The sequence below is a fragment of the Acipenser ruthenus genome, chromosome 53, assembly GCF_902713425.1.
Source record: "Acipenser ruthenus chromosome 53, fAciRut3.2 maternal haplotype, whole genome shotgun sequence".
In the NCBI taxonomy this organism is placed as follows: Eukaryota; Metazoa; Chordata; class Actinopteri; order Acipenseriformes; family Acipenseridae; genus Acipenser; species Acipenser ruthenus.
This window is the reverse complement of record NC_081241.1, coordinates 60,001-84,672: the sequence shown is the minus strand read 5'-3', so window position 1 is coordinate 84,672 and position 24,672 is coordinate 60,001. Positions and strand designations below refer to the sequence as shown.

Below are 24,672 nucleotides of genomic sequence, written 5' to 3'. Positions count from 1 at the left end.
ATGTCAAGGTCCTGACCTATGGAGTGGGGTGTTAGGAGCTGGTTTAACAGAACTTTAAAATGCCTTCTCACATAACCCACAAAAAAAGAAGGACTTTAAAGAGGATGCCTGTCTAAAAATGACATCACCAATTTATATGTGTTATCAGTAAATCATACGGACATTTCATACTGTTAACTTTTATAATATGTCATTGTGTAATATCAGTTAATAGGAATGGAAATCGAATTTGAAATTGAAGCATTAATGTCTGAAACATGTACACGTAAAATGTGAAGTTGTTTATCACTTCAGAATTACATCTACTGTACTTTTATATCATGTTACACACACCTTATTTGGCACAATTTCACTTCAATACAGTGAATCAGCCCCTCCCCAGCTGGTTCAATATAACTACATTAAACAAGGTGGGTGTTAGAACTGACATCCAGTTTACTTTGGATATCTCTGCCCTGGAAATACTCAAGTCAGGCAATAATTCAGTAGCTCAGAAACTAAGACTACCATACCAATTAAAAACGAAAGTGCAAAAGCAGCTGCAATATTTCTCCAAATAAAAAGGTCTCAATACAGAATCAGGGTCTGCTGAAAAAAATAAATTCTTTAAAATAAGTAGTTTGTGCGCTCATGAAAAATAAACACTGAAGACACTGAGCCTTATTAACAATACATATGTGAATAGCTGTAAATGATGGTAATGTTGCTTGACAGGCATTACCACATTGAAGTGTTAGTATAATATACTAATCCAAATGCAGCACATACACACCTCCATGCTTATGAGGGCATCTGGCTGTAGATCTTCACACTGGCCATGGAACCATTCACCACACCTCCTGCATTCCACCATCAGCTCCAGTGCAATCCTGTCTGGTCTCCACATCACAGAAATGTACCTCTGGGAGGGGGGTTCTCTCACAGCTCGGGAAAGGAGGAAGAGATCCAGCTACAAAACAAGAAAAAAGATGATCACACATTTGCTTTTGATCATAATATAACTTACCTGGATCTCCACCCATGCAGAGTGTGAGGCTGTTTGGGATGGTAAACAGTCCACAGTCCCTCCATCCCTGCTGCTGCTGTACATGTGGCCACCCGATCAGAACTGTCTTTCCACTGAACTGCAGCAGTGATACCACCTGGGAACAGAAATCATGCTTATTATTAATTCCCAAAGAGTCAAACACATTTAAAGTACCTTCCTCACAGCCTGTGTTACTTACCGTGACCCAGTGATTGCAAGACACATTGAGAATCTGTACAAATCCCTGAGCCGGTGAGCTGAAGGAGGTCAGCTGTGTCAGGCTGGTGACAGCATACAAACCTCCCACCTGTGGGTACTGTCTACGTAGCAGAGCCTGGCTGTGTCCATCACCTCATCACCCCTCCACGTGTGCTGTCCAACACAATAAAACAAATAACTCCTAATTCTGGGGCTCCCCCCACCCCCTTGTCCACACACCCATGAGCTGAAGTGTCCTGCGTGACCTTCATTGAGAATGGCAGTCTTCTCCTCTTCATCGGTCACACGGAGACACTCTCCATTCTTCTCAGGGACATACAGGTACTGACCTGACAGATCAAACAAAAGGAAAGATAATACTACAGTAAATACTTCAATGAGTGGAGGTTTTTAAATGAATGTTTTTAAAAAGAATGACCTCAAACCTTTTCAAAAGAATGAGAAAAGCATTCATTGTGATGCAGCCCTAAAGACCTGACACTACTGACATGTTGTGGAAAACGGTCTCTGCCAATTATAATGGTGATTTCCATTAGAGAGAGAGAGAGAGAGAGAGAGAGAGAGAGAGAGAGAGAGAGAGAGAGAGAGAGAGAGAGAGAGAGAGAGAGAGAGAGAGAGAGAGAGAGAGAGAGAGAGAGAGAGAGAGAGAGAGAGAGAGAGAGAGAGAGAGAGAGAGATGTTTTAATCTTTTAAACCTTTACTTACACACACGTTTATCATTTATTTAAATGTCTGTGTACCTCTTCAAACATACAGGACGGCTTCAATAACTTATAATGTATTAATATTAATCGATATTTCTTTATTTTTTTACGTTTCAAAGCGAATGTCCTGGCCTTCTTTCTGATACCCCTCTTCTATTTGGTGTATTTTTCAGGATACTCAGTAGCGATGTTCTGCTCCATATCAATGATAAATGTAGTTTTCTGAGTAGTTTTATAAATTTGTTCTGTAAAAAGATAAATGATTTGATCACAATTGTATGACGGGGTCAGTGAACTCCAACTGTCAGTCTCAAGACCAGTGGAGCAAAAACAGTGACGCGCATAGCAACAGAACGCTGACACGTCACATGACTCAGGGGGACGCGCATAGCAACAGAACGCTGACACGTCACATGACAACGGCACAGAGTGCGCAGTTTCGTGCTGTGTGAATAACGGCGATTTTAAAATAATTTTAAAGAATGTTTTTTTTTGAGAATTTTAAACAATTTGTTTTCGCTTTTATCGTCTTTTCCAGTCCATGTATTACACTCACTCACACTCATTTAATCTGAAATAGCTTTGGTCTTGAATTGAAGTTTGAATTTCCATCGACTGTGATATTTAATCGTGTGTTTCTTCATCGCTATACTCGGTGCTTACTTTGTTTCGGGGCTCAGCCCCGGAACCTCTGGGCGTGCAGAGTCATATTCCCGGGACCTCGACTTAAAAATCTCATTAAACGCTTTCTTTTTAAATTCTCAACACAGCTGTATCAAGTCTGCAGGTTCTTGCGTGCGCGCTAAAGAGACAGTCCGCTGCCACGTTTTTAGCCGACTTTAAATTACTTTCCGATTTCATCTTGAGCGCCTTTAAGTAAGATGTCTCTGGCTGCGCTTTTGTCTTTTATAAACACAAATAAGATTACTTGATTTGAAAACGTCATGAACGATACAAGCAACTTCTTACACTACTTGGTTTGATTAAATGAGTAGTACACAACAAAATATGAAAGCGGAACATTAATATCAACAAAGAACAACGACAACTTTTCAATGAAAAAAATATATTGTAGCCTACATCAAGCGCACATTTTGAATGCGCGCTTCTTCAGGACGGTATTATTGTCATTGCTTGCGCCCCGGCTCCTCTTTCTTTACACATTAAGCACTGGCTATATATACTGTAGCTGGACCTGGCAACGAGGCGTGCAATTCTATAGAGGGGGCTCCGAGGAAGACGCGGGGAATGTCATGGGACTGTATGGGACACTTTCATTACATATCGTGCCCGTCTTTAACACTGCATTTATTAAATCAGGACACTCATTCAATCTGAAATAACTTCGGAGCAGTGTTAGAGCTATAGACTACAGCATAGATACACGGGAATTGTAAGTCCTATTCTGAAATGATGTTGAAGATGATGTGGCAGGTCCACGGATGACATCCTTCCACGTCCCTCAGTTTGTGGTGGTTGAGCAGCGCTGGCTGTTCCAGCCTGTAGAGCGGCTCTTACAGCAGCAGCAGCTGCGCGCTCGATGATTGCAGGTGAGATACTGGAATCCGCCAGGATGTCTTTCTGAACGAGAACCTGACCGAGTCCGTGGAGATTCCGAAGAGTGATGACGTCACGAAGAGGGCGGGGCGCGTCTGCATACACACTGCAGATTTAGCTGCCAGTTAAATATTTAGCTAAATGTTAAATCTTGTTGAGGATTTAAGATTTATTTAAATATTTAGCTAAATGTTAAATCTTGTTAGTATTAAACTGTATATTTAAAAGTTAAAAATTAATAATTCAAAATGAAACATAATCTTAATTGATACAAAATTGTTTAAAATACAATGCTCCCATGGCACTCAATTAGCAACACAGACGTTTCCAAAAACGAACCCAGCATTTGAGTAAATGTGATAACAAGAAGCGGTCGGGATGATTTCAAACAGCATGAAAAGATAAGGGGCCGGTCTAAAGAAAGAGAAAGAAAAATGACATTTGAAGCGCTGTACTCTTTAACAACGGACTTGTTTCAATTGTGTTGCAGAGGAGAAACCCAGCTAACTGAGGAACGAGTGATTCAGTAGAGAGAGGCATGGACCCGACTCCAAGGAGAAGAAGAAGGAGTAAAGAGAATGACCCTCCTGATATGTCACAAGAGCCTGCCAGGTACTGAAAGTCTTTTCTTATTAGTTCACGGTGCGGCGGCATGCTGAATAATACCTTTACTAAGAAGCTGTTCAGGAATCCAAATCACTGAGCTGAGTCTCAAGCCCAGGGATAGAGTCCAGACCTCTCTGTGCTTTACAATGCCTACCTATACTTTACCATACCTCTCTGTGCTTTACAATGCTTCCCTATGCTTTACCAGACCTCCCTGTGCTTTATAATGCTTCCCTATGCATTACCAGACCTCTCTGTGCTTTACAATGCTTCCCTATGCTTTACCAGACCTCTCTGTGCTTTACAATGCTTCCGTGTGCTTTACCAGACCTCTCTATGCTTTACAATGCTTCCCTATGCTTTACCACACCTCTCTGTGCTTTACAATGCTTCCCTATGCTTTACCAGACCTCTCTGTGCTTTACAATGCTTCCCTATGCTTTACCAGACCTCTCTGTGCTTTACAATGCTTCCCTATGCTTTACCAGACCTCTCTGTGCTTTACAATGCTTCCCTGTGCTTTACCAGACCTCTGTGCTTTACAATGCTTCCCTATGCTTTACCAGACCTATCTGTGCTTTTCAATGCTTCTGTATGAGTATTAATAAATAAGAAAAAGTCAGTTAATCAAATTATTTTTTTTTTATTAAATCACATTACTAAAATCTTAAAAAATAAACAGAACAAACATTTTATGGAAATCAAAGAACAAAAACACACACACAATAAAGCAAACTTAAGTTCACTTTTTTAAAAACTGTTACAGCACTGACTATTGGATGCCATTTTTTAAAATATATATAAAACATAACAATTCTTAAATAAATTAAATACAGTTACTTCATATGAAATCCATTCGTTGCTAAAAACAAATAATCCACCTCGTTTCGCTCTGCAGGTGGCGCCGTTTTACCCCCTAACTTTCATCCAAAGTTGTGTCAGATTGAACATTCCCTTCACCCGAGGAGTGGAGAGGACAGACAGGGAGTTCAATACAAAGGGTTTCTTACAACACAAAACAGTCTAGTTCAGCTGGCAGATTGTTACACTGGAATCAAGAAACCACTGAAGCCTAAACCCAGGATAGAGCGGCTCAGTGAATGTGGTTTGGAATCTGTGCAGGAGGGTCATTGTGTCAGAGACGCCATAAAACGACAGCGTGCCGGCATTAAAGTCCAGATACACTCCTATTCTGGGGGAGCGGGGGGCAGTTATTGCAGTGTGATTGTTATTGTGCCAGGCAGTGTAACTGGAACCAGAGCAGCACAAACTCCAGGACTTGTCATTGTATCCAAGGCTACAGGAATGATCCCTTCCTTTCCTGCTGATTCCTTTATATGTGACTCCTATATCAGCCCCTACCACACTCCACTCAATCTCCCAGTAGCAGCGAGTCCCAGACAAACCCTCTCTGCAAAGCACTTGGGTATAGCTCTCAAATCTCTCTGGGTGATGAGGATATCGCTGGGTCTCTCTCCTGCATGTCACCTTTCTGTTCCCTTCAGACAGACAGAGGTTTCTATGCGCTGTGTTGGGGTCCAGTGTGAGCTGACAGGAATCTGATTGAAGAGAAGAGGACGGGTAGAGGAGAGACGGTTAGAAAAGTCAAATCACTGAGAAAATCAACAGTCATTGTCTGCTGCATCCTCAAATCACTCCCTCCTCCCTCCTGCACCAGTCCCTGCTCCCTCCTCTATGCTCCCTCCTCCCTCTTCTATGCTCCCTCATCCCTCCTCTCCTTCTCCATGCTCCCTCCTCCCGATCTCTCCTCCCTGCTTCCTCCTCCCTCTATGGTCCCTGCTCTATGGTCTCTCCTCTTTGCTCCCTCTTCTCTCCTCCCTGCTCCCTCCTTCTTTCTCCCTCTATGCTCCCACCTCCCTCCTCTCTTTACTCTCTCCTGCCTGCTCCCTGCTGTATGCTCCCTCCTCCCTACTCCCTCCTGTATGCTCCTTCCTCTGTCCTGTATGCTCTCTCATCCCTGCTCTCTCTATGCTCCCTCCTCCCTGTTCCATCCTCCCTCTTTACTCTCTCCTGTATGCTCCCTCCTCCCTACTCCCTGCTGTATGCTCCCTCCTCCGTCCTGTATGCTCCCTCCTCTGTCCTGTATGCTCCCTCCTCCCTGCTCTCTCTATGATCCCTCCTTCCTCTATACTCTCTCCTCCCTGCTCGCTCCTGTATGCTCCCTCCTCCCTACCCCCTCTTGTATGCTCCCTCCTCCCTCCTGTATGCTCCCCCCTCCCTGCTACCTCCTGTATGCTCCCTCCTCCCTATTCCCTCCACCTCTATGCTCCCTCTTCCCTCCTGTATGCTCCCTACTGCTGCCTCCTCCCTGCTCCCTGCTCTGACTTTGGATAAGTTCTCTCTTTATTTTTTTCTGTCTTTTATAAACTGCTGCTATTTATTAAAGGGTTCATAAGGTCCTTTGTATTTTATTGTGTTGCATGTTCCCATGTGTTGCTACAACTGTTTACGTGAGGTGTGTGTATTGTTTTAATTATTTTTATTTTTTTTTACATTTTGACCACTTTTTTATACTTATAGATAGCTTCCCATGTACCCGCATGGAGCTCTCAGAACTACATTTCCCATCATCCTCCTGCTCACATATGTGATTGAGATGGAATTACCAGTGAGCAGGAGGATGATGGGAAATGTAGTTCTGAGAGGTTCATGTCGGTTTGCGGGAAGCCATCTTGAGGCAGAAAATGCAATTTAAAAGTTTAAAAAAGTGGTCAAAATGTGAAAAAACAAAGTAAAATACACACCTCACGTAAACAGCTGTAGCAACACATGGGAACATGCAACACAATAAAATACAAAGGACCTTATGAACCCTTTAAACCCTCTCGCTGTTTGATTGTTTTGTTCATTATAATTCCTCGATCTTATCAAACTTCTTCAATTGGAACCAATCCAATGCAGCTCTGCATACAATTACAGTTCACTTAATGTTCCTACAGGGTATGTGTTGCCATTTTACCCACTCAGGCCCCTTGCTTACTAAATATCTTCAATAGAATATCATCCACTCTTCAAATATCTGTCTAATATTTTAATGAGCAATCCATCCCACAAGTGCAGTGATACTGCAATATACATTTACTACCAGCACAGGATGACTGGGTGGGATAGCTGTTCATTTTACCCCACAACTGGTTTCACATGCATTGTACATGTATTAAAAGATGGGATGATTATCTATTCAGGGATACCAAGATATTTAGGGAGAGAAAGGTCTGAGTGGAAAAACAGGCAACAAATGCCCCTCCCCCAGTCATTCTGCATGTATTCATCTGAACCAATACTTGTTGGAGAGGAGTGTAGATTAATGGCTTCACAATTACTAATAAATAATAATAATTGCTGCTCTCAAGCTCCACCCCTCCCTTTTCTATAGCGTTAGCTCTTCTCACAATGGAATGACACATCTTTCAATCAAATGTTTCAGTGAAAACAGACTTACATTTTAAAAACTCAGCTCTGTTCCTTGGCTCTGGAGCCTGCAGACTGTAAACTGCAACTTCATTCACTGGACAGAAAAAATGAGAGAGAAATAGAATTGAAACATGTGGATTAATACACAACACACACAAGACTCCAAACAGCAATCTGAAAAGAAACAAGGCTTATCCTTCCGTATCAGTGCAGCAGCCAAAGTCAATGTGAACACGTCTGCCACTGCACTGGAGTCTTGTGTTCCTTCCTCTCCATCAAATATCTTTGTCCAACAGTATCGTGTCCATATTAGGACATCCTTGTGCATCAAACATACAACAGTCATCCTCACATCACTCCATCCTCCCTGCTCCCTCCTCCCTCCCTGATCCCTCCTGCATGCACCCTGCTCCCTCCAGTCTGCTTCATCATTCCCTGCTCCATCCTCCCTGCTCCCTTCTCCCTCCTCCCTGCTTCCTCCTCCCTGCTGTCTCTACCATCCTTCATGCTCCCTTCTCTCTGCTCCCTCTTCCCTGCTGCCTCCCTCCTGTCTCCTCCCTGCTCTCTCTTTAGTGCTTCAACCTTCATGCTCCCTCCTCCCTCTTCCCTGCTCACTCCGCCCTACTCTCTCCATGCTCCCTCCCCATGCTCTCTGCTCTGCCCTCCCTGCTCCCTCCTCCATGCTCCGTGCTCATTGCTCCCTACTCCCTCCTCCCTGCTGCCTCCTCACTCCTTCCTCCTCCCTGCTGCCTCCTCCCTTCTCAATACTATATTATTTATATAGCCAGCAATCTGCAAGAGGTCTTTATTAATGTCTTGCAAGTCCTGTCCCTCCTCAAGCCATGGTCTATTTGAGAAATCTCTACCAAAGGAATCTATTTCACACCAACCTGTTTTGGTTATTTTGACTAATTCCCCCTTGCAGAAGTCCTCAATATGGCCTTTAAGTTCAGATACAGCTTTCCTCACAGCCCCAAAAGAGATGTCTGTATTGACAGTAACGCTGGGTAAGTCTCCAGCTTCAGGAGGGGCACAGAGAGGCTGGAAATTCTACAACAGGAAAGTGGAGAAAAGGAGTTTTCAGTGAAACAGAATGGGGTCCAAAACATTCCTGGGGAAAAGCAAGGATTCATTCAATTGGGGAGGTCTGTCTGAAACCGTCCCAGTTATGGACTTGAGATTTTCTAACAAGCAGTGATGCTACCTGGAGAAAATGGATGTGATCCTCTGTCTCTGAAAGCTGTTTCAGATCAGCGTTTCTCCTCCTTAGCTCAGCAATCTCCTGCTCCAGTTTCTTCATGTGTCCTTCAGCCTGATTCACTGCAGCCTTCTCGTTAGCTCCAATCAGCTCAATAACCTCAGTGTGGATCTTCTCAATGGATCGGATCAGCTCAGTAAAGATCTTCTCACTTTCCTTTATTTCTATGCATGCAGATCTCTGAGTGAAAGAACACAGTAGAGGAGACATGGTTAGATATTATAATATCAAAAACACATTAGGCATAGACAGTAAACTTCTGTAGATGTGTTCCAGTCCATCTGTTAATAATAATAATAATAATAATAATAATAATAATAATAATAATAATAATAATAACACCCTCTTGTCAATACCCACTTTCAGTGACTCCACAGTCTGTTTCAGCTCCTCAATTTCTTTCAGTCTCTCCTGGATTCTCTGTTGTATTTCTGTCTGTGTCTCTCCCAGCTGCTTCTGTGTAGAAACACAGTGACACAGTGACATTTCTGATGGGGCATTGACTGATATCCTGTCACACTCAACACAGGCTTGTTTAAGCATGCTATTGAACCTGACATAATCTATTTAGTTTAAATATATTTTCTTTTTTCTTGTTTGACCTCTTTTCAGTTCCAGTTGCACGCCATAGAAATCTGTAGCACAGGCTAGATTAGACAACATGTGTGTATAGTAGTAAGATACAACACCATCTAGTGCACAGCTGCCAGCAATACAAAAGAACACTTGATCCACAGTAGCTGTCCACTAGATGGTACTGTTTCATACTAGTAACAGTGAATGATTGCTGATCTAGCATGTGTTACATGTTTGTTTTGTCAAGCATCTAAGTAAATGAAGCAGATTTCTCGTTAATTGATATTTAGGCCTTCTGATTTCAGGTTTTATCTGATAAACACAGATAAAACAGCCCTGATACAAAACAATGAAATCAGTGTATACCCAATAAACACAGGAAAAACACTGGAGATGCTTACTCAAATCACATTGACTTCACCCCTTTCCCAGTCAAAATATTAAATAAAATAACCTAAAACCCCTAAAGAATAACAAAAAAACAACCTTTCCCAGCGCAGTCAGGCAAGGAACCTCCTTCCTGACTTGAATCTATCATTGATTCATTCTGAATACTTTAAACTGAGTGGCAGCACATTCCTGCATTTCTATTGGAGGATTGCACACGCTTGTGAGATTTAAAACGAGATTACAATTAGAAACGGAGGGTTGTTCTTGCTCGTGGGAGGATTCACACACTCGTGGAATTTAAAACAGAATTGCAAATTGTGGCGAAAACACACCTCTCACTGTGGGCAGACTGGCAAGAACGGCATGGCACGGGCACAGCAGCTCTGCCAGTGCAGATAGATGTGTATGTGTCACTTCTAAAGGCACGGGCACAGCAGCTCTGCCAGTGCAGATAGATGCGTATGTGTCACTTTTAAAGGCACGGGCACAGCAGCTCTGCCAGTGCAGATAGATGCGTATGTGTCACTTTTAAAGGCACGGGCACAGCAGCTCTGCCAGTGCAGATAGATGCGTATGTGTCACTTTTAAAGACATGAGCACAGCAGCTCTGCCAGTGCAGATAGATGTGTATGTGTCACTTTTAAAGGCACGGGCACAGCAGCTCTGCCAGTGCAGATAGATGCGTCTGTGTCACTTTTAAAGGCGCGGGCACAGCAGCTCTGCCAGTGCAGATAGATGCGTATGTGTCACTTTTAAAGGCATGAGCACAGCAGCTCTGCCAGTGCAGATAGATGTGTATGTGTCACTTTTAAAGGCACGGGCACAGCAGCTCTGCCAGTGCAGATAGATGCGTGTATGTCACTTTTAAAGGCACAGGCACAGCAGCTCTGCCAGTGCAGATAGATGTGTATGTGTCACTTTTAAAGGCACAGGCACAGCAGCTCTGCCAGTGCAGATAGATGCGTATGTGTCACTTTTAAAGGCACGGACACAGCAGCTCTGCCAGTGCAGATAGATGCGTATGTGTCACTTTTAAAGGCACGGGCACAGCAGCTCTGCCAGTGCAGATAGATGCGTATGTGTCACTTTTAAAGGCACAGGCACAGCAGCTCTGCCAGTGCAGATAGATGCGTATGTGTCACTTTTAAAGGCACAGGCACAGCAGCTCTGCCAGTGCAGATAGATGCGTATGTGTCACTTTTAAAGGCACGGGCACAGCAGCTCTGCCAGTGCAGATAGATGCGTATGTGTCACTTTTAAAGGCATGGGCACAGCAGCTCTGCCAGTGCAGATAGATGCGTCTGTGTCACTTTTAAAGGCACGGGCACAGCAGCTCTGCCAGTGCAGATAGATGCGTATGTGTCACTTTTAAAGGCACAGGCACAGCAGCTCTGCCAGTGCAGATAGATGCATATGTGTCACTTTTTTAAAGTAATATATAAATACTGGCACCAAGCCATTGTTCTGATTGCTTAGTTTATTCACCATGCAGGTACATCAACATTATATTACATTGTTTCAACGAGCACCAAAAAAATATGAAGTGCCACCGCTATATTACTGGCACTTTACACAGCTAGTGAAATTGTATAAGATAGCCATTGCATACTATATAAGGGAATAATATTGTAAAGGGAAATGCAATGCAAACTAATACTACAACATACCACAAGAGATTTGTTAAGACTCGTTATTGATAATGAATATAGTATTAATGAGTAAGTGAATACAATAATACAAACGTTCCTGTGGTGCGGTATAGTTCATATTTAAGCAAACAAATGTACAGAACGCAGATGGAAACCTGACGAGTAGCTGCATTAGTTTTCAATGTGGCGCGCTTGTCAAATCCCTTCAGTGCATAACCGGTCATCTTCCTTGTTTGTTTTGTCATGACGTCACACTCGAAACACCGGGCTTTTAGTGAGAGCCCTTTGCGGGCATTCACAGGACCAGTATAATTGCGAGATTAAATAAATGACACATATACTAACCAATGAAGACACACAATATAACATTCAATTGTGGTTCTTAGAAGCTGGGCGTTTCAAAATAAAAATACCGGACATAAAGGCGTCCGGTGCCGTTCCAGTACCGGTCACGGGACAGACCAGCTGAAAACCGGACTGTCCAGTATAAAACCGGACGAATGGCCACCCTGTGCTGGGGACAGTTAAACATGCTGTGATTGAAACGGAACTTGATAGATTTTTCCAGAACAGCTTTTTTTTTTTCTTACACATTCACTTGTCTGTAAGAACACGATATTCTCCAGTATACTGCAGCAGGCTGATCCGGGCACGTTTCTTTGCAAAACAGGGAGGTTTTCTGGCGGTACGCAAATGTTTTTATTTATTTTTTTTGTTACAAACGGCAGACAAAAAAAACCCGTATAGTATAATAATTAATAAAATACAAGCAGAGTTAGCCAATTTGATGTAATTTCATTAAACCACACTACACTAGTTCACAGTCCTGTTTGTGGCGTTTCTCAGCTCAGTGTTTACTGAAAGAGGGATGAATTTTACTCGCACCAGTTCAAACACCAACAGAACTCAACAAAGCCTCTGATAGGCTAGAGCGAATGTCAGTCTCAGTGACGATTTGTAAGTGAGTGGAGGGAATTCCTGTCAATCAACCCATGATAACTCAAGTTGATTCGGGTAATTCTGTTGATGGAAAACAAGATTCGCGTTTTGCATCAATAGTAAGACTATATTATTCTTTTATTATGTTTTTTTTTGTTTGTTTGTTTTTGCCGGTATGCTTACCGGCGAATACCGCCCCACTTTAACAATTACTTCTAAAAACACCAGAACAGATATTTAAGGGTTTCTAATTTTCTGGTTTTATTTCTGAGTGTTATATATGCGCAAATCAACGTGTAAAAGCACCTAAATAAATATTTATGAGTATGATTTTAACCGAGGCCCGTGCCTCATAGCTGGCTACGGCCTTGAGTTTAGATAGAGCAATTAAAAAAACTAGGGCTCTTTAAATAGCTCTTAATATACAATTAAAATCTGATCTAATGTGAAACTGTATAACCTAGTAAACAGACATGTTAAATATCCCTGGGAATTCTTATCTTCTAGGATAGCTACAAGGAAATGGTTCAAACCCTTACCTGTTTCCCAGTCCTTTCTTTCTTAGCTGAGACTGTCTCATGGCTCTTGTGTTCATCTTGTGTACACAACAAGCAAATACACGTCTGATCGGTTCTACAGAAGACCTCCAAAACCTTCTGGTGTTCAGGACAAAGCTTCTGCTCCAGATCTCCAATTGCATTGATCAGCTTGTGCCTCTTGAAAGCAGCCCCCTCATAGTGTGGCTTGATGTGTGTTTCACAGTAAGAGGCCAGGCACGTCAAACAGGATTTCACAGCTTTGAACTTTCTCCCAGTGCAGAAATCACACGGCACATCTCCAGGTCCAGCATAACTTTGAGCAGGAGGAGGATTGAGTCCTGTCTTCTTTAATTCCTCCACAACTTCAGCCAGCATGGTGTTTCTGCGCAGATCAGGCCTTGGGGTAAAGGTCTCTCTGCACTGGGGGCAGCTGTAGACACCTGTATGATCAGTCTGATCCCAGCAGTTCTTAATACACCCCATACAGTAACTGTGTCCACATGGAATAGTGACTGGGTCCTTCAATATCTCCAGACACACTGAACAGCTAAACTGATCCTCTGACCATACTTTTGAAGCCATTCTTGCTGCAGTGAGACAGAGAGACTGACGATTTCACAACAGAAACTTCACTGTGCTGATTTCCTGGAATTGAGTAAAGCTCTAAGAGGCAGGGTTTGGACTGAGGCCAGGTTTAGATAAGCAGGCTGGGCAGAGACTGCTGAATCAGTGTGAGAGGGGCGGAGAGGAGAGAGTTGTGAGTGGGACTGGAGTTTGAGAATGGCATTGTCACAGTAACCCTTCTATAGCTACAGTATGTATCTGACTGCACTAGACCTTCACTTCTGTGTGGGTCTGAATCCTCAGAAGTTCACAAGGGAAGTGAGTTTGGTGGAGTTCGATCTTCGTGGGCATTAATCCACATCTCAAAGTCCATTAGTCCTCAACCACAAACTTGTCTCTGAGCACCAACTGTTTTCTTCCCTCCAGTTCAGGGCAAGCTTGAGGCACAGAGTCTGAACTGCTCACCCCCTAAGAGAACGTGAATGGTGGTCCCTCCAGTCCAGGGGAGGCTGTATATTATGAGAACTAGACATGTTCTAGTGTTATCAGACAGGGTGTGTACGTTACTGACATACTCATTTATTACAGTGATGATTTCATGAGTTAAAACCATTTTATACAGAACAGACACTCAAATAAATCTTACAATCAAGGGACCTACTTTTCAAATCTGTGCACTATTTGTTTTATTCATTTCAGACAATGTCTTCCCTCTCATCAGCAGAACATCATTCTCTCAAGTCCCTTCTTGTTTTGCTGTTGCTCGTTTTGTTTTCCACACTTCTTTATTTCCACTCTCTTTGACTCAGGTGAAGCCCATTGATCCTGCAGCCCCCACACTGGTTTCCTCTCCCCGTTCACTTCCTTCCTTCCTGTGTTACAGGTAATAGGACCCCACCTCCTGACCCCCTTCATCAAACATTTCAAAGAGATTTCATTTCAATCAGCCATGCTGCTGTGTTTTCATGAACAGATACAATTGCTCATTTTGAAAACTCTCCTGATAGATAGATATTAGTGAACACTCATGGGGACCACACTGAGGTTAAAGGTTTAAACAGCATCATGTTCTTTACATTTCTTACCTGATGAGGATTTTCTATGGCTGTTTCTGATTAGATTTTATTCACCATGCTTACTAACTATTCCAGCAAAACACTGCTTCTGAAAAGACTCCTGGAGGCTGATTGTGGGGAAGCGTATGACTGTTGCATGGGCTGCAGTGCACAATGCTTACCCTGTGGACTTCAGTGTCTATCGATCAAGTAAATGTTGGGCCTGGAAGAGGCGGAGCCCCTCTCTCCATGTGTATATGTTTACTAACTCTGTCAATAAACACTATCAGGTGGCATAGCTCCGCCCCGTGAACTTATATTTGAAGACGGTGCTATTATCTTTTCAGACGCACCAATATATTTAGAAAGCGAGGGATCTGAGTGGGTAAAATGGACAGAAATGCCCCCACTTCAGTTCTCAATTGTTTTTGGAGGGGAGGGGAGTTTTCTTCTTCAACAAGGAGAACAAGTGGAATAACAAGAACAAGCTTGTTTCCATGTTTAGACTGTCCATTTCTCCTGATTTATCACAGTATTAACAATGTGTTTGACTGCTGTGTCAGAGTGTCTAGTTCTGTGCAGGAATATAAGAATTACCTGGAATGATGGTGCACTGAATGGAAGATGAATTGAATTGAATTGCTTTGTAAATTCAGGGTTCTCAATATATTTAGTGGTTATTAAGTTGTCTGTCATTTCTACTAAATGGATAACATTTTGAGGTATCGCTGCTCATTTTAGACAGCTTGCTCATTAAAATCTGAAGAGGAGACACACATCTATTCAGAGATATCATGATACTCAGTAAGAACAGGGTCTGAACAGTGGGGTGAGATGCACACACATGCCCCAGTCAGTCTGCATTTACTCATCTGCCCCAATACGTGTTGGAGGGGAGTTTCTACACAAAGATAGCCAAGCAGGCAGATCAAAGGTTCTCCACATTTCTGCATGCATAGACAGTTTGGCTGCTTGTTAATATTTATGTCTGCCTGTTTTATCAGCTTATTACAGGTTCAGTCAGTCATGCGTTGGTCAGAGTCCATTGCAGAGATACTGGAGACACTGTGTCACCATGGCAACCAGCACAGGGCCCCTCCCTGTGGTGGAATGGCATCCAGCAGATGTTCCTGTTCCACTGCTAACATGGAGCCCCCCTCCCTGCTCTCAGTGTGTGTTTAAACAGGAGCCGTGAGTAATGTGGAAGGAGAGGATATGAACTCATGTTACCATTTAGAAAAGATACATATTGAAATGAGTTTTAGAGCTGTGTTTTATTACTTTTGTATTTCTGTTTAAGGATAATAATCACTGTGACCTATTAGAATGTACAGTCATTATGAATAATAAAATATTCGCCATTTAAATATTGTAATAAAACCTTTTATTAGGTAAGGTAATGTACTAACTGGATTTACTAAAAGTAGTACCCGGTAAGGTCCGGAAATAATGGACTGCTAAAAAAAGCACCAGAAAATAGGACATATAAAACATAACCCTGTATTTATTTACAGGAGCAGGGAGACATTTAAAAACATTCATTTAAGATCCAAATCAACAATATTCACTTTAACTGTCAATGCACATTAACTAAGCAAGTCCGATAGGCTATACACATTCAATTAACTACAATATATAAAACAATCTTTAAATACACACAGCAAACTATAAAATAAAATCTTCAAAACAACCTAAAAAAACACACAGAGCAAACAATTAAATTCTTCAACACAATATTAAATCAATAGCAATAATTATCTCATTATTAGCTTGGTAGTTACAGCAACCACTAAGCAACTAAAAAGATTCCCCTATAATACAAAATCCCACCCCGCAATACAATGAAGTCGAATACAAGTTAAAACATACAAACTTCCCTTGGGCCGATAGTCAGGAGCCCTCCTCCACAGTGTTAATTACAGAGTCCTCCACACCCAGAGGCGTACCCCAGTCCTGTCCTCTGCGGCCTCTTTATGGCTCTGCCTCTTGCACTCCGGTATTCCAATCAGTCCACAAATAAAAGTCAAATCCATCACCGGTGATACAGCGGTCTCTATCCTTGGTTTTATACAGTTCATGAAAAGTGAGCCTCTCGCTCTAATTGCATGCAATTTAGTTCCAGTTGAGCTTCTCGCTCAGGTTCAGCTTATCACCGTTTGAGCATCGGTATTCAGTCACTGTCTCTCTCTCACAGAAGAGTCGGACTGCCTTAAATGCCGTCCTGACTCTCCTGCACATATCAAGCACAGGTGTTCACAATTTGCAGGCAATCAGAGAGAGAGGTGTGTTGTTGTGTTCATCACAATATTCTAGCAGAAGTTTGAGAGTGAACAGAGCAAATGTTCATGGCATCAGATCCTCAGCTCTGCTTCTCTTGAAAACTGATTCTCACTTAACTGAAAGAAGGCTTTGCACTCGAAACCCAGTGAAACAGAGAATATCACATGAAAAAGAAAAATGCCATTACATTTCTGATTGATAGTTAATCATTATCCAGTGTTATAGAGACATCACATGTATTATTTCTATAGGAATAGAATATTATTGATATCATGATGAGACGCATGTTTGCCACAGCAGGTGAAAAACAGAATAAATGAAATGGCAGCAAGCCAGCAAGGAACTATTAATATTGCTTAGGCCTTGGTAAAATGATGTATACATCTATGCTCTAAAGAAAAGCTACCGTAGATTTGAAAACGAGATTTAGGTTCAGATGTAGGGCTGTGCTGTGCGTTTTCGGATTTCAATTTGACTCTAGTCGATTTTAGATTATTGTAATTTCTTTAAATTTTCTTAGAAAAAATGTAAGCATTATTTATTTTAACAAAGTGCAGCACACTATCTCATAGTAAACAGGCCCAGTTACTGTCAGGTGTTTGACATTCATGACGCTATTTGGGACAGAGAATGTTCAATGCTGACACAACATTGCCTCCCCCAGAAATGTTCTGAAATGACGCCCCTGTTATCCAGTAATGAGTTGAGCTGTGTGTAAATCTGTTCCTTATCCAGTAATGAGTTGAGCTGTGTGTCAATCTGTTCCTTATCCAGTAATGAGTTGAGCTGTGTGTAAATCTGTTCCTTATCCAGTAATGAGTTGAGCTGTGTGTAAATCTGTTCCTTATCCAGTAATGAGTTGAGTTGTGTGTCAATCTGTTCCTTATCCAGTAATGAGTTGAGCTGTGTGTAAATCTGTTCCTTATCCAGTAATGAGTTGAGCTGTGTGTAAATCTGTTCCTTATCCAGTAATGAGTTGAGTTGTGTGTCAATCTGTTCCTTATCCAGTAATGAGTTGAGCTGTGTGTAAATCTGTTCCTTATCCAGTAATGAGTTGAGCTGTGTGTAAATCTGTTCCTTATCCAGTAATGAGTTGAGCTGTGTGTAAATCTGTTCCTTATCCAGTAATGAGTTGAGCTGTGTGTAAATCTGTTCCTTATCCAGTAATGAGTTGAGCTGTGTGTAAATCTGTTCCTTATCCAGTAATGAGTTGAGCTGTGTGTAAATCTGTTCCTTATCCAGTAATGAGTTGAGCTGTGTGTAAATCTGTTCCTTATCCAGTAATGAGTTGAGCTGTGTGTAAATCTGTTCCTTATCCAGTAATGAGTTGAGCTGTGTGTAAATCTGTTCCTTATCCAGTAATGAGTTGAGCTGTGTGTAAATCTGTTCCTTATCCAGTAATGAGTTGAGCTGTGTGTAAATCTGTTCCTTATCCAGTAATGAGTTGAGCTGTGTGTAAATCTGTTCCTTATCCAGTAATGAGTTGAGCTGTGTGTAAATCTGTTCCTTATCCAGTAATGAGCTGAGCTGTGCGTAAATCTGTTCCTTATCCAGTAATGAGTTGAGCTGTGTGTAAATCTGTTCCTTATCCAGTAATGAGTTGAGCTGTGTGTAAATCTGTTCCTTATCCAGTAATGAGTTGAGCTGTGTGTGAATCTGTTCCTTATCCAGTAATGAGTTGAGCTGTGTGTAAATCTGTTCCTTATCCAGTAATGAGTTGAGCTGTGTGTAAATCTGTTCCTTATCCAGTAATGAGTTGAGCTGTGTGTAAATCTGTTCCTTATCCAGTAATGAGCTGAGCTGTGTGTGAATCTGTTCCTTATCTAGTAATGAGTTGAGCTGTGTGTAAATCTGTTCCTTATCCAGTAATGAGTTGAGCTGTGTGTAAATCTGTTCCTTATCCAGTAATGAGTTGAGCTGTGTGTAAATCTGTTCCTTATCCAGTAATGAGTTGAGCTGTGTGTAAATCTGTTCCTTATCCAGTAATGAGTTGAGCTGTGTGTAAATCTGTTCCTTATCCAGTAATGAGCTGAGCTGTGTGTGAATCTGTTCCTTATCTAGTAATGAGTTGAGCTGTGTGTAAATCTGTTCCTTATCCAGTAATGAGTTGAGCTGTGTGTAAATCTGTTCCTTATCCAGTAATGAGTTGAGCTGTGTGTAAATCTGTTCCTTATCCAGTAATGAGTTGAGCTGTGTGTAAATCTGTTCCTTATCCAGTAATGAGTTGAGCTGTGTGTAAATCTGTTCCTTATCCAGTAATGAGTTGAGCTGTGTGTAAATCTGTTCCTTATCCAGTAATGAGTTGAAAGAACGCAGAAGCGTTGTTGGGATCTTATTGTTTTAAACACGGCACTTCATTTGAGTTCTGCATTTGAGTTCCACAGCAAAAGACCCAGTTATTGTGCATTTAACAATCTGCCCCAATACTGGAGGGGAGTGTAGATTGATACAGACAGTAGTACAGACAAGCAGTCAGGGTGAAGTTTCTGCACGTCTGTGCGTGTATGGAAAGCACCCTTATTTATTGTGATTGCTGGTTAATGTTTCTGCACCCTTATCTGTTTTATATTGTGCTATTGCTTATTTTGCAGGGCTGTCCTGGTAAAGTCAACTAAGCTGATTTACTCTCCTTGTTTGAGCTGGAGTTCCCAAGGTACAGTGCCTGTTTGTACGAGGTGAGGGTGCAGCAGCTGAGGAAAGAGGACTTTGCACTCTGTTTACTTTCTGAGCACTGGAATTGGACTTCGGATATCTTTCTATTTCCTTGTCGTTCCTTATCATCGGGAAGCAAACCAAGCAAAATAAACGCTATCGTTCCAAACGTTTCCACCGTGTGCTTTCATTGAAGTGTTTCTAACTGATCTGTTCTGCAACCCGGATCCCTTTAAACGTGAAAGTTTACATTGCTCAATAAAATGATTCATATAATCCAAGTGATACAATGAATACTTTGGACACCTGGAGAGTGTTTGTCAGCAACTCATCTGCAGCTTCAGAAAACAATCCTGTCAAATCATATGCTGGGGTTACACACTGTTTATGCATATAATCTTAACAATATGCAGTGCCTTGAAAAAGTCTTCACACCTTTGAACATTTTTCACACTCTGCTGCCTAAAAAATACAATATAAAATGCATTAAAGTAGAGGTTTGTTTCACTGATCTACACAACACCATCTACACTTTCAACATGAAAGAACAATTATAGAAATATTCAAAAACTAATTAAAAATAATAAAAAAACGCCTTGATTGCATAAGTCTTCACACCCCTTGAGTCAATACTTGGTGCAAGCCCCTTTTTCAGCAATAACAGCCATGAGTTGTTTTGGATAAGTGTCTACCAACTTAGCACAGCGGGATGGTGCAGTTTTTGCCCCTTCTTCTTGGCAGAATAGCTCAAGCTCTTTCAAGTTGGCTGGGGATCGTCTGTGGACTGCAGTCTTCAAGTCTTGCCACAGATTTTCTATAGGATTCAGGTCTGGGCTTTGACTAGGCCACTCGAGGACATTCACTTTCTTCTTGCTGAGCCACTCCATTGTTGCTTTTGCTTTGTGCTTAGGATCATTGTCCTGCTGAAAGGTGAATCTTCTCCCCAGTCCAAGGTCTCTGGCAGATTTGAACAGGTTTTCCTCCAGGATCTGCCTGTACTTTGCACCATCCATCTTTCCCTCGATCTTCACAAGCCTCCTTGTCCCCGCTGCTGCAAAGCATCCCCAAAACATAATGCTGCCACCACCATGCTTTACTGTAGGGATGGTGTTAGCAGGGTGATGTGCCATGTTTGGTTTACGCCACACATATCGCTTAGCATTGAGACCAAAAAGTTCCACTTTGGTCTCATCAGACCACAAAACCTTCTCCCACATGCGTGCAGTGTCCCCTAAGTGTTTCTTTGTAAAAGCTATGCGGCACATCATATGGCTTCCTTCTTGCCACCCTCCCATACAGTCCATGTTTGTGGAGTACTCTTGAAACTGGGGAAAATGTTGACTGTTCATCAATCTCAGCCAGAGACCTCTGTAGTTCTTTTAAAGTAATCTTAGGCCTCACAGTGACCTCCCTCAGCAGTTTCTTTTAGCCATGGATACTTACTTTGGAGGGACGGCCTGATCGAGGCAGTGTCTTGGTGGTGCCAAACTGTTTCCATTTTACAATGATGGACCTGACAGTGCCCCAAGGGATATTCAAAGACATTGAAAGTTTCTTAAAGCCTTCCCCCAATCTGTACCTTTCAATAACTTTATCCCAGAGTTCTTTTGGCAGCTCCTTGTTCGGCATGTTTTGCCATTTGCTTCAGATTCACTTCATACAACAGAAACAGCTTGATTCTTCATCCAGGAGTATTCAAATCAGTTGAACTACTGTGATTGGACACAGGTGGGCTCTATTTAACTTATTATGTGCCTTGTTAAGGCAGTTTGTTGTACCTGAGCTAATTTGGGTTTGCTATGATAAAGGGTGTGAAGACTTATGCAATCAAGACTTTTTGTTTTTTTATTTTTAATTACTTTTTGAATATTTCTATAATTGTTCTTTCATGTTGAAAGTGTAGATGATGTTGTGTAGATCAGTGAAACAACCTCCTACTTTAATGCATTTTCAATTGTATTTTTTAGGTAGCAGAATGTGAAAAATGTTCAAGGATGTGAAGACTTTTTCAAGGCACTGTAAATAAAATGCAACGACCTACTTAAAATACTGATAATTCTATGAAGTATGTTTGTGTTTTATAGATCTGTATATTCACATGCACAAATAATGCAACCCTTTTACATAACAAGAGGGAAAATGCATAACGCCATATTATCTACTGCAGTATATTATACAGCAGGACAGAGTTACTGTAGGTACCATGGCAGGAAATAACAGCTCATGTCATGTGAACACTTTGTGAAAAGTACATGCAATCTAATGGAACATTTGAGAGGTTCTAGTTATTACATTTGATATTGATTGAACTGTACTGTCACTAGTTGTTCCAGTCTGGCTGCATTACTATTTTACAGTGAGTGTGTTGTCTGATATGCAACTGCCTGAATTTATTTTTTTATTTTTTTTTTATTATCATTTTACTATTTTGAATTAACCAATATGTTTTGCTTGGATTCTTCATTTTATTAAAAAGAAAAAAAAAACATTTAGAAATGATTAATGAAAAATTTGTTTATTTAGTTTTTCAAGAAAATGTTTATATTTGAACCAAAAAATACTGTATATTTCTTTTATAATAAACATTTGTATAATTTACAAATGTCATCTTATATCTTAAATATATGTTGTATCCAGGAGATGTTTTGGGTTTTTCTTGGTGTAACAGACATAGCCATACATTAAAATCAAATCCTGCAAAAAAAACATGAAGGCTCTTCCACTATTCCACTAATCTGTAACCCGGCTCGCTTCTCCTCAGCAGCAGCTGGACCAGACAACGAGCAATGATCCATTTTCTTCCTTTCTCCCGCTCACAACTAAAACATGGGAATTGTAGTTAACAGATGACTTTCAATCAACAATCTCTGCTCTGATTTTGTATAAGGAATACAATTCCCATGGTGCATTGAGTAGTGATCACTTCTCGCGAGAGTGGGTAGCGTCTGTTATTTCATCGACGTGTTGCAAGCAGTGTTGACAAATTATAATTTTTATTGAGTGAAAGAAAAGGCTTTGGGCGGGTGCCTAATTTTTGGGTTAGTTTGGGGCATTTGTGCGGGTATTACAATTGGATATGTTTTGAATAGTTATAAAGTATTAAAGATGTTTTAAACAACATACTACACAGCCGTTAGTGTTTACATCACTGTTTCTAAACATTGTAATAATAACACGCATCAATATCTGTGGATGTGACGTGCACTGCATTATGGGTAGTGTATTACTCTGGGCTACAAACGGAGCTCTTTCTAAAAGGCACAGTCTGGTAACAAGGCGTTATTGAAATGAGAATGTGTTCTCAAGGGTTTCACTTGAGTAAAGAAAATGAATGATTGATTGATTCGTGTTTCAGCTGAATCTTTAGTAATTGCCAGGGATCCTAGTTTTCCACACTAAAAAAACAAAAACAAAACCAAATTCTCAGATAAAAAAAAAATTAAAAAAATTGCGTTATTGCGCATTTAAAATAAAAGGCTAGAATTCAGTGTCATAATTAACAACATAAAACACAAAAAAATACAATTATAAATAGTGTAATTAGGGTTACAATGGGGAACAACATTAGAGGTGATTGTGATGTCACAACTTACGTTGCTGATTGGGCGGGTTTTGAGGAAGAAGTGGGCGGGGTTTTGTAAAATTAGTTGGTAACCGTCACGCACTCAATAAAATTGCGGGTGCGTTCATAGAAGGCAGGATAGGACAATGATGTCACAAGTGGGCGGAGTTAGTAAACAGTGACGCATTTCTGGAGCCCGTAGAGCTCTTTCACAGCGCGCTCGCAATGCTTTTAAAGTATTCACTCTCGCCCTGGCAAAATGTTTCTTCACATAATCAAGCATTAATTCACATAAATAACAGGCACTTTATATTAACGATATTTTGTATTGTTATTAAAAAATACCGGTATATCCTGGCGCTGCAGCACAGCATCGCCGCAATGTATTCAGTACTGAGTGGGCTCCACAGCATCTCCGCAATGTATTCAGTACTGAGTGGGCTCCACAGCATCTCCGCAATGTATTCAGTACTGAGTGGGCTCCACAGCATCTCCGCAATGTATTCAGTACTGAGTGGGCTCCACAGCATCTCCGCAATGTATTCAGTACTGAGTGGGCTCCACAGCATCTCCGCAATGTATTCAGTACTGAGTGGGCTCCACAGCATCTCCGCAATGTATTCAGTACTGAGTGGGCTCCACAGCATCTCCGCAATGTATTCAGTACTGAGTGGGCTCCACAGCATCTCCGCAATGTATTCAGTACTGAGTGGGCTCCACAGCATCTCCGCAATGTATTCAGTACTGAGTGGGCTCCACAGCATCTCCGCAATGTATTCAGTACTGAGTGGGCTCCACAGCATCTCCGCAATGTATTCAGTACTGAGTGGGCTCCACAGCATCTCCGCAATGTATTCAGTACTGAGTGGGCTCCACAGCATCTCCGCAATGTATTCAGTACTGAGTGGGCTCCACAGCATCTCCGCAATGTATTCAGTACTGAGTGGGCTCCACAGCATCTCCGCAATGTATTCAGTACTGAGTGGGCTCCACAGCATCTCCGCAATGTATTCAGTACTGAGTGGGCTCCACAGCATCTCCGCAATGTATTCAGTACTGAGTGGGCTCCACAGCATCTCCGCAATGTATTCAGTACTGAGTGGGCTCCACAGCATCTCCGCAATGTATTCAGTACTGAGTGGGCTCCACAGCATCTCCGCAATGTATTCAGTACTGAGTGGGCTCCACAGCATCTCCGCAATGTATTCAGTACTGAGTGGGCTCCACAAATGGCGCCTGTAATTGAGCACAGAACTGCATCACGGGATTGACTGTCCTATCCTGCTTTATACAGTCCTAGGTGAGGACACAGAAAGTCTGACAGAGAGTTTATTGCAGTTTAACGAAGTTACGTAAAACACAGTCCCTCTGCAGCTCCCACTCAGCACAGGTAGAAATATTGTGTTCATGTGAGTCCGCATTACAGTGTAAATGAAACGGATGTGTCGCGGGACAGACCCGGACTAGGCTTTACATTCATAATACACGGGTTTTAAAAGTGACGTTTGGCACAGATTGGAATATAGAAACATTACATTTTACTGGAAATTACAAATCTGTGCTCCCCTCGTTAATGATCGCGTTGCTATAGGTTTTGTGAATGGAGGCTGTTCTGCTGTGAGTATATCGGGGTGCTCTGTGCTTGTATGAGTGAAACTCA

At 41.7% G+C, this 24,672-nt stretch overlaps 1 protein-coding gene across 1 annotated transcript; it reads right to left on the bottom strand.

The window, feature by feature from the left end:
* On the bottom strand, window positions 1-13,541 carry LOC131723132 (tripartite motif-containing protein 16-like). Its single transcript, XM_059016588.1, has 7 exons — window positions 12,900-13,541; window positions 9,167-9,262; window positions 8,753-8,986; window positions 8,439-8,598; window positions 7,577-7,642; window positions 4,995-5,672; window positions 1-1,575 (listed from the first exon to the last, which is right to left on the bottom strand). Exons 1-6 carry the CDS (start codon window positions 13,479-13,481, stop codon window positions 5,137-5,139), a joined length of 1,674 nt encoding a protein of 557 aa, XP_058872571.1. The 5' UTR covers window positions 13,482-13,541; the 3' UTR covers window positions 1-1,575; window positions 4,995-5,136.
* Window positions 13,542-24,672: the final 11,131 nt, after the last annotated feature.